General features: G+C 39.9%; 1 protein-coding gene across 1 annotated transcript in view; it reads right to left on the bottom strand.

Moving 5' to 3' along the window:
• CR1 (complement C3b/C4b receptor 1 (Knops blood group)) overlaps positions 1-12,201 on the bottom strand; it is a gene marked incomplete at both ends in the record, with an annotated part of 116,442 nt that overhangs the window by 60,954 nt on the left and 43,287 nt on the right. The window contains 7 exons of the mRNA XM_082858325.1: positions 2,198-2,297; positions 2,891-3,070; positions 5,089-5,307; positions 7,113-7,198; positions 8,399-8,501; positions 8,590-8,766; positions 11,417-11,815. Coding sequence (XP_082714451.1) covers positions 2,198-2,297; positions 2,891-3,070; positions 5,089-5,307; positions 7,113-7,198; positions 8,399-8,501; positions 8,590-8,766; positions 11,417-11,815 — 1,264 coding nt within the window. The remainder of the gene's footprint in view (positions 1-2,197; positions 2,298-2,890; positions 3,071-5,088; positions 5,308-7,112; positions 7,199-8,398; positions 8,502-8,589; positions 8,767-11,416; positions 11,816-12,201) is intronic.

The raw sequence follows: 12,201 nt of genomic DNA, 5'->3' as shown, positions 1-12,201 counted from the left end.
TCTAGACTATGTTTTTTTTTTTTTTTGCTTTCTTCTATTTGCTAGTTCTATGGATATATTTTATGACTTCAGAAATTGTTATTGGATTAGGATTACATTGTCAAATTTCACTTTTTAACAACTAGTTCTGTCATTGTATTAAGTTTTATAACTTTGTTGAAAATATTTGAACTTTTTCAAAAATTTGTTTTTCTTTTGTTTGACTTTTGGCAATTTTCTACCTCACCAGCATTTATCATTATCCTTTCAGAAAATACTTATGGATTGTCTGAGTTTATCTTTTTCCTTCTCCCAGGAACTATGCTTCTTGTAAAGTACACAGGTGTGATTTTTAGGTCCTTGCTTATCCTTTACTGTACATCTGTAGCCTCTAGATGTGAATACTAGCTTAGCTCATTAGAAACTCCATCTTCTGCAATTTAGTGATGTGAAGGATCAATGTGATATCAATACAAATTAATTTCTTTTGCAGCTATTATAGTTTATTAATTTCCTTTCTGCATTCTTGAGGTTTTTTTCATGATCCCTGAAATACAGATAATTCCCTATTGATGGATAAATATGGGCTTATTGTTTTCCCTTCTGGAATTTTTGTTACATGTAATTTGAATCCCAGTACTCTTTTAGACATATCTTCTCTTTTCTCTGCTTCTTCATCCTTTTCCACTTAATTCTGGGAGAAGTTGATTAATTTATCTTCTTACCCTCTGCTTTAATTTTCTACAATATTCAGTGTGTTTATCACAGAATTTTTCTTTAGTTTGACAATTGTGTTTTTCATTCATATGCAAACATTCTCTATTTCCTAACTAGTTTCACAGAAACAGCGTGCAACTGAATCTTGTTAGAAACGTAAACAGGAGATTTTTCTAAAAGTTTCTCTTATTTCTTAGAAGTAACTCTATTTTGTAAGAGGACAATTCTTCTGATTTTTCAGATTGCTCTTTTTACATTAATTTCCTGTAACATATCATAAGCTCAACGGTTTTCTATTTTATGCCATTGAGAGGTTCACTCTTATTCCGTAATACATTATAAAGAGGGTACAGACAGAGAATTTATAGATTGTACTTAAAAATGCTCAGAGAAAGACAGAAGTGTTTAGATTTACTCTAATTTCACTTTGTCAGATTATAGGTACTATGATCTGTAAGGCCTTGGTTAGCAAATATGCTGAAGGCCACAAGTTCCTTTTCAGTGTTTATCATGGCAGTGCAAATTTAGCCCATATTCTCTGACTGGTTCAGCTGCTCCCACTGGGAGTGGGGTTGAGACTGAGCAAGGGTAAGCACCCTTGTGGGTGGGACTGCCGCCCAGTAAACACTTTATGTCTGACATTTTCACAGGGGACTCTGTTATGGGTTGAGCAGCGCACCCCCAAAAGTATGTCGAAGCCCTAGCCCCCAATCCCCATGAATGTGACCTTTTTAGGAAATAGGGCCTTTGCAGATATAATCATGTTAAGATGAGGTTATTAGAGTGGGCCCTAATCCAATATGACTGGAGTCCTTACAAAAAGAGAGCACTTTGGACATAGACCCACACAGAGAGGAGAGTGCCATGTGAAGACACAGACACAGAATGAAGATGGCAATGGGAAGACAGAGGCAAAAACGGGAGTGATGCGCCACACGCCAAGGAAGCCCTGAGGTCACCATAATCTGGAAGAGGCAAGGAGGGATCCTCCCTCAGAGGCTCTGGAGGGAACATGTCCTGCTGGCACCTTGATTTTGGACCTCTAACTTCCAGAACCTTGAGAGAATAAAATTTTGTTGCTGTTCTGAGATACCCAGTTTGTCCTACTTTGTTATGGCAGCCCTAGCAAACGAAGAGTGCAGTTACCTTATAGGATCTGCTTTCTACACAGTGGCTCCATGGCCTTCCCCTTCTTTCAGCAATGTCTGCTCTGGGCAAGTGCTGTTTGTAGGGTTTGACTATGCCCTCCCCCCATTTTCTTCCTTTCTACCTGGTGAATACCTCACTTTTCTTGTATGTACTGCCCTGGTTTCCAGCAAGGAGACAGATTTCCCCTCAAATCTTATCATACCTTTGTCCATTTCAATTAGGAGTTAAACACCCATGTTCAAGCTTCTTGAGAACAGATGGTAATAGCCTAGTCCTCTTTTCCAAGATATGACCAGAAGGTAGTATCACTGTCCTGGAACTCTTGAACCAAGAGATGGTCCTGCCCACTCACCCTCTATTACAAGAAAAAATGATTCTGGATCCGAACTGGGTGTCTGTATCTATGTGCACCACACCATTCACAGGATCTGGAGGAGTATTACATGATTTACCTTGGGAAAGAAAGAGAATTTTGGAGCCAGGAAGAGTAATTTGAACTTTTGTTAGTGTATAACAAGTTAGTCCCCACCTGACTGTAGCTTTCTGAAGAGCATATGCAATTCTGATGGTTCTACAGATTTTTTCACCTTGAGGAACCTCACCAGACTGCCTCGGTATCAGCCACCCACTAAGCACCACTTTCAAAGAGACCTCCCCTCTAAATCTCTCCTATCTGTGCCTCAAATCTCTTATCTAAATATAAAGGTCATTTGTGGCCTTATATCCCACCAGTATAAAAGTTTTTATTACCTCGTTATTCAAACAGTTTATGTCTCCTTACAGATTTTTTTTCCTGATCTGGAGTAATTCATTATTCACTACCCCATAAAAAAAATGGAGTTCTCCTGCAAATATTCCTTGAAACATTCTCAGGAGACAAGCATTTCAACCAATAATTAGGGGTGACCTACAAGACCAACTCTGACCTCCACCTATGTGAACATGTTTGACAAAGTTTCCTCATCTCTAAAATTTGGAGAAATTAAATAAGATCCTAGAGATACTTTGACAAACCTAGGAACGCTCCAATGCAGGGCTTACTCACGTTTACAGACATCTTTGGCACTTGACCACGTGAGGTTTTGTAGACACGTGATAGAGAATGACTTCCTGTGGTACCCAGGGCGGCATTCATACTTTAAAGATGTCCCAATGGGAAACTCAGATTCATTGGTCTGGAGTTTCAACTTGGCAAATTGAAAGTGATCTGGGGTGTTACAGTGACCTAGAGACCAAAAAATCAAGAACATCAGAGTTAACACAAAGATACCCAATGCCATTCTTCCTTTTCTCTTTCTTGTTCGATTTGATATCAGAACAAAAGAAACTTTTAGTTGTGGAAAGATAATTTCCTTGTAATCTTTGAAGGGAAAGTTCCATTAGCATGTGCCCATTAGAAAATATACTATCCGGAAGGCTATTTTGCTATCTGGGCATTTGACTCATATCATTTACTGTAAAAGACAGCTCCAATTCAATTTTTCACATTTTTAGGGAGACAGAGGAGTGTTTCTGCTCAGGTTACACCTGGTCTGGTTTCTTTGTACTTCAGTGTATCAAACCCCATGCTTACAAGCAAGAATGGACGACTCAAGATGTTTTTTGAAACTAGGAAGCAGCCACCAACTTTCTAGGTCTGATTCCTAAGCTGGCCATTTCAACACAACAAGGAAATAAACAGCATCTCTTCAAAATAAAAACAACAGCAAAACAAAAACAGAAACATTGTGTGAAGTATATGTTGAATCAAATTCTAGCTTTAGCTCCAAGCCCCTACACCTAAAGCTCTAGGTTTGAGAAGTGAAAACTCACTTTGGATTCAAGTAGTATGAAATCAAAAAAGTGTATATGTTTGGAAAAATAGAAATCGTTTCCACTTGGTTTTGACACTAACTTCTCTTTTAGTTTCTATTCCAGCTGTCCTCCACCTCCCTTTCAATTATTTTTTCAAAGAGTAAAAGCTATGCTAGAGCCAATTCTGCACCCAGATAATTCTCTGTATGAAGACTTGCAAACCAATTTCTCATTTCTTTAACATATAATTAAGTGATTTTTCTCAATATGAAAATTTGGCTTATTTTCAAGGTGGCTTCACAGGAAATACATCCATCTATATTGCCTGTTTCTTTTCATTTTAGAGCTTGAATATTAGCTATACTAGCTTCTAGTTCAAGGAGTCCCCCTTATGACTAAAATCTACTACCCAAGGCCAAATCACACATGAAGATGGTCTGGCAGGTCTCCAGTCTAAAAAATCTAGCTGATAAAACTAGGACTGCCATCTCAGCATAGGGTACTGGTGAAAAAAGTCATAGAACTTAGGGGAAGATTGCCTTTCACTGCCGATTCAGTGAATCTGAACTAGGTGTCTGTGTTTGTAAACAGGCTCATAGGGACACCCCAAGCTGAAGCCATGGTGTTACAGAAGGAGAGTGAGGGCAAAAACGACTTCTGAATATCCATTCTTGGTCCCTTTCCTTTCAGAACTGCTCTTTTATTTCAGACTTCCTCAGCAGTCAGTATGTTATGCCGGGACTAGGGTCACTTCGACAATTTACTTTCCCCTTCCTTCTTCACTTCCTGAGTGTGGGTGTCATAGTGGTATTGGTTACCTTAGGATACCTTCTCCAGACCTTAGAAATAAACACTCTATTTTGCATTTTCCCCTTGAGTTCACATTGCTTTGCTTTTTCTTTCCACCAAAGAGGGAAAACTTCAACAGCTGAAATTAGTGCGGGGCTAAGGAGCAAGTAAGCCTTATCTTAACTTAGAACTTAGCCCATACTGGCTAAAAGAATCTTTGTGTTTTGTTTACAATGCAGCCCAGTTTTCAGAGAGAACACACAGTGGTCTCTGGACAAATAGCTAATTAAAAGCGATTTTGCCAGGCTTTGTTCTCTGCTGGTCTGTGCTTCTCTCCAAAACCTGTGAAGATGGTACAACTTATGCTAGTTAAGGTTCATAGGTATTTGCTTTTAGTTCCTATGCTTTGAAAACATTTTCCTTCTAATTCTAATTAGAACTAGAACCGCCACCCATTTCCTGCATCTCTTTTCACCAGCCCTCTAGAAGCAAAGATCATCACAATCTTACATGTTGATGTATCTTAAAACCATTTATTATTGTTTTGGCATTTAAGTGTATCGAGTGCACAAATAAACACCACATTGTAATTACGGAAACTTGGAGAGTCTGGTTTAGATATTCTGAATCCATTTGGAATGTGGGGTAGCGCGCAGTAACCTGGAGGTCCACAGCGAGGGGCAGGGCTGCTCCAAATTCCGTTCCCTTGACTGTCACTGGTACAGCGGATGGTGTTCTCCCCAGTGAGGCTGAAGATCATCCCTCTCTCTGGGTGCGGGTCACATGTGTAAGTGACTTCTTTTCCAAAAGGAAAGACTTCCAGAGGTTTGCCTGTGTGTCTCCCATTAAGGATATCAGGAGGATTTGGACACAAGATTTCTGGAAAGAAGGCAAAAGCTCTAAGTGTCATTCATGAGTTTTCACCACAGGTAATCTATAGTCATCGGGTGTTATAGTTGGTACTACCTAAAAACACTGAATGGACTAAGTGAAGTGAGATTTCAATCCCATTTTTTTTTAATTGAAAAAGTACAAAAGCATTTGCCTATCCTGAATCTTCCAGACTTTTAAGTTTTCTGGATGATAGAAACTTTACACCTTTAATTACGTACCAAAACTTTTAAAGAAGAAAGAGAATCTATTGGAGAGTAACTCATTCATTTAATCAACACATTGGGCACTTATTCTGTGTCAGCCACTCGTCAGGGTCGGCTGGGTGAAATGGTGAAGAGCACAGATAAAGTCTCTGTTCTCCAGGGAACTTACATTCTTAGGAAATATTTCTACAATGTATTCCATATGTACTAATCACCTAATCATATGAAACCTTTCCTTAATAACTTACCCATAGTAACCATCAACCGATTATGACAGTAGTGCTGTCACAATGAATTGAAACATACATGGTTCATTGTAAAAACTCTAAATGATCCATACTGTTTTGTTATTTTTTTTTTTTGATGCATGGGATTGCTTATTATTATTTCTTTACTTTCCATCAGGATTCAAATTGTTACTTCTTTCTGGTATCTGCTTGTCTGTTGAAACAGTCCTTTCCTTATTTCTATTTAGTGTTTCTTATTAGGCTTGGGATTTGGAAGAAGCTACTTAAATTAGAAACAGTCATGAAAAGTAAGAGGAATAGTACAATCAGTAACTGAGCTCTAACCCAGGCCAGTGGACAGCCATTTGTCATGTTACTTCAGTGAAAGTTGGGTTTCTTGGATGACAGGATCTATACAGAAGTTATGTTTTTTAATAAAGTTTTACTATAAAATGTGTCATAGGATAACTGAGCAGATTTCTTGCAACATAAACCTTTTAGTAAAATTTGGATTAGTTTAAAATTTATATATTTTCCAATCTTTAGGATCAAGTGATGTGGCAAAGTCCTATCTTCTATTGGGGAAAATACAAATGGGTAGACTAGGGGAAATCAGTGGTGGCATTGCATATAGGAGACTCATTTTTTAATCATCTTATTATTTCTGAATCTTTGCATAATTTATTTAGATGCAAATTTTGAGAGTTTAAGGAGTATTAAACTGCTCACCCTGTGTAATGCTGTTCCCCACTTTCCCCTCATTTCTGCATTGCTCTGACCTATCATCTCCATAAGATTTAATTTATTTTCTTTCTTGTACATCTTCCCACTTGAGTATAAATAACATGGGACAGGGAATTTGCTTATCTTGTTCACTGCTATAACACCGGTGCCTGGAAGAACATCAAGCACACAGTATGTGCTCAATAAATAATTGAATGAATGAATGTTTCATATTTGTATATTAGCAAATAGACAGGAATATTGTAGAGTGACTTCACCTTGATGGCATAAAAAGGAAAAAGGAAGAAGGAAGGAAGGAAAAAAGAAAGAAAGAAATTTGTCAAAGCTTCACGTTAGCTAATCTCTCCTGATTCAGAGAGAAACTACAGCAGGATTTATCACGTTAAACAGAGAATTCTAAATGACAGAGATTGATCAGATAGTTCTCAAAACACATGATGCACAAGAAAGTGCATCACAACAAATTGATCCACAATAAAATACTATTCAAATAAGCAACTATTTACCAATAATTCAGATTAGAAAATAGAAGAACCACGGCTGGGGAGGCCATGGGTCAAATTACCAAATAGATTAAAGGGAGAGATTGGCCTGAAGTGTTATCCCTTCTACTCACGTTCACACACAGGAATGCTGCTGTTCCAAAGGCTTTCCATTCCAACCAAGACACAGTAACTAGCAGAATTGCCTTTTAACTGGAATCTAAGGAAGAAAATGGTAGTGAATATGTGAGCTGCTTAAGCCAAAATGCCATTCCATTTGCAAAAATCTCAGCATTTTGAGGATCTGAAACCAGCAGGTGGCAGAGGTTCAGAGGCCACATCAATCTGGAAAAGTCACAGCTTCCAGTGAGGGAGAACAGCAAAGCACAGTCACGTGGTCACATAATACAGTCCCAGCCTAAGTTGAAGAAGGCAGTTGTAGCATAGCTGCCATCGCCGTCATCCTGGACCTAGGCTCAGAGAAATCAGTCTCTCACTGTGCATCCCACGGTAAAGCTGATAAATCTACTCATAGTCATTATTGGAATAAAACATCCTCCAAGTGATGACACTGGAACAGCTAGTAAAACAGCTCCCAGTTTGCACTGGACAAGCAGAGAATAGCTGGAAAGAGAACAAAGATTGTTCTTTTGTCTCTATATTTGTGGTGGTTATGCAGAAGGCTCACAACAGCACGCTGGGCTACGGAAGAGTAAGCGTGAATGTTCTGGGGGGAAAACGAAAGGAGATTGGAAATGACTCTTGTACAAAATTCTCCTAAATGTTATTTGGTGCCTGTCAAGGATTCTTTGGAACATTTTGAGATCAGGTACTTTGTTGCCCATGCTTGATACTTCCCATGTAGAGATGTGCATGCTGTGTAAGGTCAAGTGAATGACCTTACTTAAAACTTTAATATCAGCCACCATAATACCATTTCAGAGCCCTTGGCCTCTTATCAACCAGGTGATATATGACTGGATTAAAAATGCTTATTCTTATACTTTCTCTCTTATTACAAAATTCACTTTGGATGGTTAAAAAATTTTCTGAAATAATTCTTAAATGATCTTATTTTTAATAAGATTTTTGTCACATATCAAACTTTTTCTGGAACTCTCCAAATTACTCTTTTTCTTTTATGCTTGGAAAATATGATTTTTTCACTTAATGTGTCACCTATGTATACTCTTAAACAGTAGTTGTATTTGTGTTTAAGCATGCCAGCTAATATACGTTTCAGTTTTTCCTTCATATGTTATGTTATTAGTTACACCTGTTCCTTACTCTTAACTTCCCATATACACTCCCCAAATTTAACATCCCTGAGTATTTCCTGTTTTAAAAATCACACTAAACCTTGCCTTTTTGAATGGACCTCAGTTTCAGTGCTCGGTAGGCCAGGCAAACTCACACTCACCCCTCATCACAAACGAAGGATACTTTTGCTCCAAGCTGAAAATTAAGTGGAAAGAGTACATGTCCATTAGGTAACTGGTCCAGGAAGTCAGCACATGATTTCACTAGGAAAAAAACACACACACACAGGAGTGAGATGTTCCTGTGAGGGACAACGAGACTGATCCACATACAAGATGACAGTATAGGCACCTGCACATTTGGGGGCTGACGGGCTCCAGTCTCCCTGGGGCGTACAATGCAGAGAAGCAGCCCCTCTGAGATCATAGCCAGGCTCACAGCTGTAGAACACTTCCTGCCCAGAAGAAAAGTTGTCCCTGTGGCTTGGGGTGTGTTTACCATGTGGGACTTTTGGAGGTGGCTGACATACTAGGGAAAGAGAACCAAAGTGCTGTTAATTGTGTGAAAATAACTTTTCCTCAGTGGTAAACTGGCTAAGACAATCAACAGCATAAATCTATTTGTTTTTAAAAATCTGGTAGACTAACACCCTCTCGTTTTATTGATGGCAAAATTGAACAGAGACACAGAGAGAGAGAGAGAGAGAGAGAGAGAGTCTTGCGAAAAGTCATAGAACTGATACACTGCAGGACAGTGACTAGAACTGAGACATCTTCAGTTCATGGTTTTCCATCTAAAGTACACACCCAAGATGACACAACAAACAGTTCCCCTACACAATTCTTCCTTTTATTGTTCACTTAGTACACAGTTGTTAGACTGATGGATTTTTTTTTTTTTTTTTTGCAGTAGACGGGCCTCGCACTGTTATGGCCTCTCCTGTTGCGGAGCACAGGCTCCGGACGCGCAGGCTCAGCGGCCATGGCTCACGGGCCCAGCCGCTCTGCGGCATGTGCGATCTTACTGGACCGGGGCACGAACCCGCATCCCCTGCATCGGCAGGCCGACTCTCAACCACTGCACCACCAGGGAAGCCCCTATTGATGGATTTTTTATTTTATATTTTTATCTTTATTGGCACCACCAATTTATATCCACCTTTCTGGCAATAAGGAAAGCTTGAGCCCAACAGATTTCCCAATCCAACAGATTTCCCAATCACCTATCACACTCTGGCGTGACAAACAAGATTCATACATCTCTTCTCATCTCTTTCCAGCTCCTCTCCAGTGGTCACACCACCTGACATGGGTTGGATGGAGAAGAATAGTCTCCTTTCTGCACTCTGCAGGGCCAGGTCCTGCTTAACCATTCACTTCATTCCAATGAGAAGATGGGCAACCATCGAATGAAATCTTCTAAAAAACCTACTGCCCTCACAATGAGAGTGCATATTCCATACCATATGTTGTAACTGAGCCTCTGTCTCTTTATACAGTTGGTTTGAATTTAGAATCAGAATGCACTGGAATCTCCTAAATTATATAAAACTGTAGTAACATGAAAAGTCATTTCATTTTGGCTTAGATCAGTTCAGTTTGTCTCTCTGGACTTTAGCTTTCTCAAGTATAGAATGGGGCATTGGACTAGAATAAATGACCCCCTTAAGGACTCTGTAAATACTCTGATGCTGTAGCACCCAATTTCAGGGCTCATCACCCCCCTGTTTGCCTTGATTAATAAGTGTACTGTGATGTGATCATTCAAGTGCTGTGCTGGTTAAATCTCTGTTGACTCCCAGCCTTACACTTCTGCATTCTCCTTTGACTGCTGGGGCCAGAAGCCTGAAAGTACAACTGCTAATCTTCCTTGCCAGCTGGGTCCTGGTTAAGCTCTGACAATTGGAGGCATATATACTAAATTAAAAGGTAGGAAGATGATAGAAGTCATTCTTCTTGTAAAGGAGGCTCAGGAAGTGGCAACTGATGGCTCTTCCTTAGCAGCAGCAACATTAATTCTATCAATGCCAGTGACTGAAGGCTCCAGCAACCTCAGCTATGTTCTGGCAGCAGCAGCAGCTTCTGCAGCGTGAGCAGCTGGAGGAAGTACATGCTCAGTGAGTGCAGGTGCCTGTGCTCTAGTCCAGGAGAAATGGCAGCCCCCTGAGCTCTGGGAACACTGCCTTCCTCCTTTTGCTCTTCCTGCCCTTTTAACACCTTTATATTCTCTTACCTGCACTAAATCCCTCACTCCTTGAAATATCTAGAGTAGCTTTCGATTTCCCTGGCTCTGGAGTCAGGTAGGCTTGGGTTCTTGTCTTCACAGAGTTAGTATCTATTTAATCTTGCACAGTTATCCAATCTCTCTAAGACTCACTTTCTCTGTAAAACATGGAAAGAATAGTAACTACCTCATGTCTTTGTTTTAAGAATTAAGTGGGGCTTCCCTGGTGGCACAGTGGTTAAGAATCTGCCTGCCAATGCAGGGGACACAGGTTCGAGCCCTGGTCCACGAAGATCCCACATGCCGCGGAGCAACTAAGCCCATGTGCCACAACTACTGAGCCTGTGATCTACAGCCTGCGAGCCACTACTACTGAACCCGTGTGCAACAACTAGTGAAGTCTGTGTGCCTAGAGCCCGTGCTCCACAAGAGAAGCCACCGCAATGAGAAGTCCGCGCACCGCAACAAAGAGTAGCCTCTGCTCACTGCAACTAGAGAAAGACTGCGTGCAGCAACGAAGACCCAATGCAGCCAAAAAATAAACCAATAAATAAATTTAATAAAAAAAAAATTAAGTGAATCCATAGATTATACAGCGGTGCCTAACAAGAAGAATCAGTCATTACATATTAGCAGTTACAATACTCAAGAGTAATTATTAAATATTTTTTTAAAAAGATTATTTTAACTGAAAAAAAGAAAGAACTGAAAGATGATGATGTCAGTAGTGACATCCCAAGGACATTTTACATTCTTTGCCCAGATTTATCTTTGCTTCTGAGTTTGAACACATACACATTCACACACACATACACACACACCTGCTTTATTCAGTGTTTCCTCCCAAGAAAATTTACCCATCCACACATCCTCCCCCCAGAACCGACACTAACCTCCCTATCCTCCTACAACTCACGTCATTTGTAGGCCCCTTCAAAGCCTCAGTCAGACTCACCCCTGGAGCAGCTGGGCAACTCCGGCCCCCACTTGTTTTGGGCCTGGCATTCAACAGTGGAGTGTCCTTTCATGGCAAAGCCGGGCTGACACCTAAACCTCACGCTTTCACGTAAAGAAAATAAGCTTTTGTTCTCAGACATCCTTATTCCATTTTCAATGACTGGAGGCGTGCATTTATTAGGTGCAATGCACTGAGGGGGAGGGCCACTCCAGATGCCAACTTGATTGTCTTCACTGGTGCAATATATTGACGGCTCACCCACGAGGTCAAACAGCTTCTGCCTTCTCTCTCCAAGATTGCAGCGATAGGTCACCACTGTTCCGTATTGAAAGTATTCTCTGTCGGTGCTAATGAAATCTCCATTGGCGATGGCCGGGGGTGGCCCACAAGGAATGCCTGGGAAAAGGGACAGCAAGTTAAAACCTCAGTTTCTTAAACTTATATCCAATTATGAATTTGGGTAACCAGTTTAAAAAATGATCAAAATGTCACTATTCAGAACACTTCTGCTCTTGTCTAATATTTGCTAATGTACAGACATGTTTTTACACAATCGCAGATTAGATAGCCACAATATTATGACCTCTGCTCTTCTCAATTAATGCTATTTCAATAAATGTATCCATATATTATTATAGTCCACATACTTCTCCTTATAAGTGAGAATTTATATGTTATTTAACAATTTTTAATTCAATTCTTTCTCTGTAGAGGGCATTTGGATTTATTGTATTGGTTATTAATATGGTATAGCATACAATATAGTCTATCAAATAAATAAA

Source organism: Leucopleurus acutus (assembly GCF_964270905.1).
Source record: "Leucopleurus acutus genome assembly, chromosome: 2".
NCBI lineage: Eukaryota > Metazoa > Chordata > Mammalia > Artiodactyla > Delphinidae > Leucopleurus > Leucopleurus acutus.
The sequence above is the reverse complement of the archived record's forward strand: the minus strand, read 5'-3'. Positions and strand labels throughout refer to the sequence as shown.